The sequence below is a fragment of the Triticum urartu genome, chromosome 1, assembly GCF_003073215.2.
Source record: "Triticum urartu cultivar G1812 chromosome 1, Tu2.1, whole genome shotgun sequence".
In the NCBI taxonomy this organism is placed as follows: Eukaryota; Viridiplantae; Streptophyta; class Magnoliopsida; order Poales; family Poaceae; genus Triticum; species Triticum urartu.
In genome coordinates, this window is record NC_053022.1 from 53994490 (window position 1) to 53998849 (window position 4360).

Here is a 4360-nt window from a genome sequence, read left to right on the forward strand (position 1 = left end):
TTGGTATATGGAGCATTTAGGAGAGCATTCATATCAAGTGTTACCTTGGTTGGGACGTGTCGGAGAACTTCCTCCATATTGTGCACCCCTTCTGACGTGTACAAGTTTTTATAATACGCCGTTGTCATCTCCTCCAACCCGGTTGGGTCCTCAATCACTTGGCCCTGCTCATCATGCAATGATTTGATTTGATTTTTGCGTCGCCTTCTACTTGCGCGTAGGTGGAAAAAGTAGGTATTTTTGTCTCCATGGACTAGCCATTCCACACGCGCTCTCTGGCGCCAGAGGATTTCCTCGCGATGAAAGAGCTCCACCAGTCTGTCAACAATTTTAGTTTCTTCCCTGGTGGGACCGGATCTACCTGGGATAGCTCGCAGAAGTTGTAGCTGTACTTTAAGCTGTGATATTTGCTGTCGAACCGAGCCAAAACTCTGCCGATCCCAAGCCGAGAGGTCGCCTGCCAAGTCTCCCAACTTTTCATGCAAAGATTGCACGCTCCCTCCATCCTGCATGCTCCACCTGCCCGCTACAGTGGTAAAGAGAGATTCCTCTCGCTCCCACATGGTCTCATACTTAAATGATTTGGGACCCGCCCTGCATGCATACATGTTACGTAGTGTGAGGAGGATCGGAATGTGGTCGGAGCCGGCTGCCGTTTTATGATGCAAAGTAGAAGCTGGCAACGCCAACAGCCACTCCGGATTGGCTAGGCATCTATCCAGCCGAACACGAGTATATGTGCCTCTAGTAACCTTTTTTTCGAATGTCCAGGTTGTGCCTGTGTACCCTATGTCAGACAATCCACAAGTATCAACCGCCTCACGAAACCCGTCGATCTGGGCTTGGCTCCGGCTGCCAACGCCATCATGTTCGCTCAGGTTCAGAACCTCGTTGAAGTCATCAATAACCGCCCATGGCCTGTTTTGTGTCTCCGCTATGTTTTTCAGGGTGTTCCAAGTGTTTTGCCTGTTGGGTACCTGCGCATCACCATAGACAAAAGTGACTCGGACCTGCATGTCCACCAAGTTGTCAACTAGAGCATCAATATGGTACCTTGAGTAACCAATTATTTCCACTTTTATTTCATCATTCCAAAAAATACAAAGACCACCGCTTCGTCCAAAACTACTCACTGCAAAACTTTTATTAAATCCTAATCCTTCCGCTAACCGTTCAACCCTCGACCCTTCTAATTGTGTTTCAAGAATACAGAGGATTGAGGGGGCAAATTGCCTCGCAAGAGTGCGAAGCTCACGAACTGTCGCGGCTTTGCCAATTCCGCGGCAGTTCCAGCACAGGAGACTCATTGCGCCGGGCGAACCCCTCCTTGGGAGTTCGCCAAACGCGCATCAGGGGTCTTGCTAGTTGTTGCACTCTTCGCAATGTTTGTTTCAGCTGTGGAAGGACTTGGCTTGTTTCTCTTTGTCTCCTGCTTGGATGTGGGGCTAGGAGGGATTGCCGGAGGCGGCATTATTAAGTTTTTGTTAGCCTGGATAGGGTGCTGTGGCTGTACGATTTTTGGATCCATTAGAGCAGCCCTTTTCCTGTTTCTGTCCAGGTCTTCCATGGTGACATCGCTGCTTGACAGGTCGGGATCCACATACTGCTGGCTGCCAATTGCACCTCTAGCTGCAGCTCTGCCGCCACCTCGCCCAGTCCGACCGCGACCGCGGCCACCTCCAGGACTCTCCTCCCCTCACGGGCCTCTGCCAGGGCCACGAAACCAACCTGCTTTGATGTCCTTGAAGACTAGTGCTTTTGGCGAGTGAACTCCGTCGCCGCACTCCTTATACAGGTGCCCCAGGTAACCACATACAGCGCACCAATCCGGCAACCTCTCGTACTTAATTCTGAAGATGACACGTTCCATCCCGTCCTTCTTCTTGACAACCAATGAGACTGCGTTTTTAAGAGGCTTTGTCACATCTATCCTCACCCGAACCCTGGCAAAATTGCCCTCAAAGTCCTATGACCTTGGCTCGGCAAATATGAACTCCCCCACAGTGGACGACAGGGCCTTGATCTTGGAAAAATAACCATCAGGCAGATCATGAATTTGCAGCCAGATATCGATCTTTTTGAGTTCGATGGTTGATGGCTTGGTGAATCCGTCGTATGGCGCTAGGACCATCGCCTTACCCTTGAAGTTCCACGGTCCTTCCTCCATTACCCTCTCCCAGTCGGCAAGGCACGAGAATTGGAGTGTATAGAGGTTGTCTTCCAAAGGCCTGATCTACCAAGTTCGAATATGGCCCATGGACAAACCCAACAACTGCGGCCCCAAGGTCCTAAGCCCACGAACTTCGACCCACCATGCCGTGAGGCCTCTTCTCCCAGTTCAACCCTAGCCTCGTCTAAAAAAAAAGTTCAACCCTAGCCGCATCTCGTTAGGTATTCACAGCCGCCGCCCTCCCTGTCCTCCGCTCGTCTTCTTCCTAGTCGCAGCGCGCGACGGCAACTGCTGCCGCGTTCGACATGAGCTGCCCCCCGGCAACTCGCTGACGCGCGGCCCGTTCCCGCGACGCGCCCTGACGGCGTGGTGAAGGCAGGGGAGGACCGTCGACGGCTAGCAGCGGCAGCGCCGACAGCATCTTTGCTCCTCCGTTTTCCCCTCTTCCTCCTTCCCATCTCCCTCCCAGCGCCATTCCACACCACCGTCCCAGCTATCGACCCCAACTCGACCCCGACGGTCTTCCGATCCCCGGCCAGGGGACGCTGCCTCGACCCGCGCTCCCTGCAACTGCCTAGCCCACCAACGGAATGGCGCAGCTTCCTGCTGCCATTGTAGCGTCATCGGAGGGAAGTTCATATGTGATCAAGATAGACGGATACTCAAGACTCAAGGGGCAAATCGAGCATGGAAACTACGTGCAATCTACCCCTTTCACTGTTGGAGGTCACGATTGGGCCGTGGAGTATTACCCAAACGGTTGCTACGCCGAAAAGTATGAAGCCGGTTTCATATCTGTTTTTCTAGCTCTGTATTCTGATGTTTCTAACGATGTGAAAGCGAAAGTTGGATTTAGTCTGCTTGACAAAGATGGAGAACCTGTGGAATCAAAAAGCATGATCACCCATGAGCATATCTTCGATAGCAAAGGTTCAGACTGGGGTTTCTCTAATTTTATCAAGGTTGCTGATCTCGAGAGCTCAGTGCATCTAAGAGACGACAGTTTCAGCATCAGGTGTGATGTTACGGTTATGAAGCCTGTCCATAAAGTTAATCGGTTTATTGTGGTTCCTCCAAGTAACTTGCACCAGCATCTCGGTGACCTCCTCATCAGCTTGGATGGAGCGGATGTGACCTTTCAGGTTGGCGGGGAAAGCTTCTTGGCCCATAGGTCCGTGCTTGCTGCTCGGTCATTAGTATTCAGGGCGGAGCTCTTTGGCCCCATGAAGGAGAGTGGGAACAGTTTGATTGAAATTAGCGATATGGAAAGTGACGTGTTCAAGTCTTTGCTCCACTTCATTTACACTGACTCGCTGCCTGTTCCTGAGACAACTGATGAGGGTGAAACAGGAAGAGAGATGGTGATAGCTGGTCATCTACTTGTTGCGGCAGACAGGTACAACATTGAGAGGCTCAAGCTGATATGCGAAGAGAAGTTGTGCAACCTCATTGACTCTGACGTCGTGGCGACTAGTTTGGCTCTAGCTGAGCAGCACGGCTTGCATAGAATCAAGGAGGCCTGTTTTGAGTTCCTCGCTTTGCCTTCCAATTTGGAGGCGATGATGGCAAGTGATGGTTACGAGCATCTGAAGAATAGCTGCCCATCTGTTCTCAGGGAACTGGCTGCTAGCTTCCTGCCGGCCGAGCTGAAAGCGGTCAAAGATATTATCATGACAACTTAGTAGTGTAGCTAATGATCACTGCATCTTATCATATTTAGTATCTATGTTGTTACCTATTGTCGTGTGTATGGGTACATGTAGGTCTCAGTGGCTCGGGCTCAGGGCAAAACTATCTAGTATATCCATGCTGGAATCAGAATATGAACTAGTTGGGTGATTCCTATGTTATTGTATTTGCTGGGATGCAGGATTAATGTTGAACTGGATTTGTTGTCCTTACCGCATGCAGCTTTTTGTTACGGGCAACCCTAGGCATCAGACTACTGATAGATTGCATCTATTGCATCTATCAGACTAGTTGTAGGCCCCTAGATTGGAAGCATGATGTACGTCAGGCCCATGCGAGATTACCATAGCCCCTAATTGAGTGCTTCCCAACTGCTCCCGCTATCCACGACCCCATGCTCGGGTCATTCTCTTACTCTCTCTAGTTGTTTCTTCCTCCCCTCGGACGCTGCTTCTTTGTTGTGTGGTTATCTCCAGTTCAAGAAAAAATGGCGCACCTGGC

At 50.8% G+C, this 4360-nt stretch overlaps 1 protein-coding gene across 1 annotated transcript; it reads left to right on the top strand.

Moving 5' to 3' along the window:
- Positions 1 to 2389: 2389 nt before the first annotated feature.
- LOC125555191 (BTB/POZ and MATH domain-containing protein 1-like) lies at positions 2390 to 4035 on the top strand. The gene has a single exon (XM_048718353.1). The coding sequence runs from the start codon at positions 2761 to 2763 to the stop codon at positions 3850 to 3852; it is 1092 nt and encodes a 363-aa protein (XP_048574310.1). The 5' UTR covers positions 2390 to 2760; the 3' UTR covers positions 3853 to 4035.
- Positions 4036 to 4360: the final 325 nt, after the last annotated feature.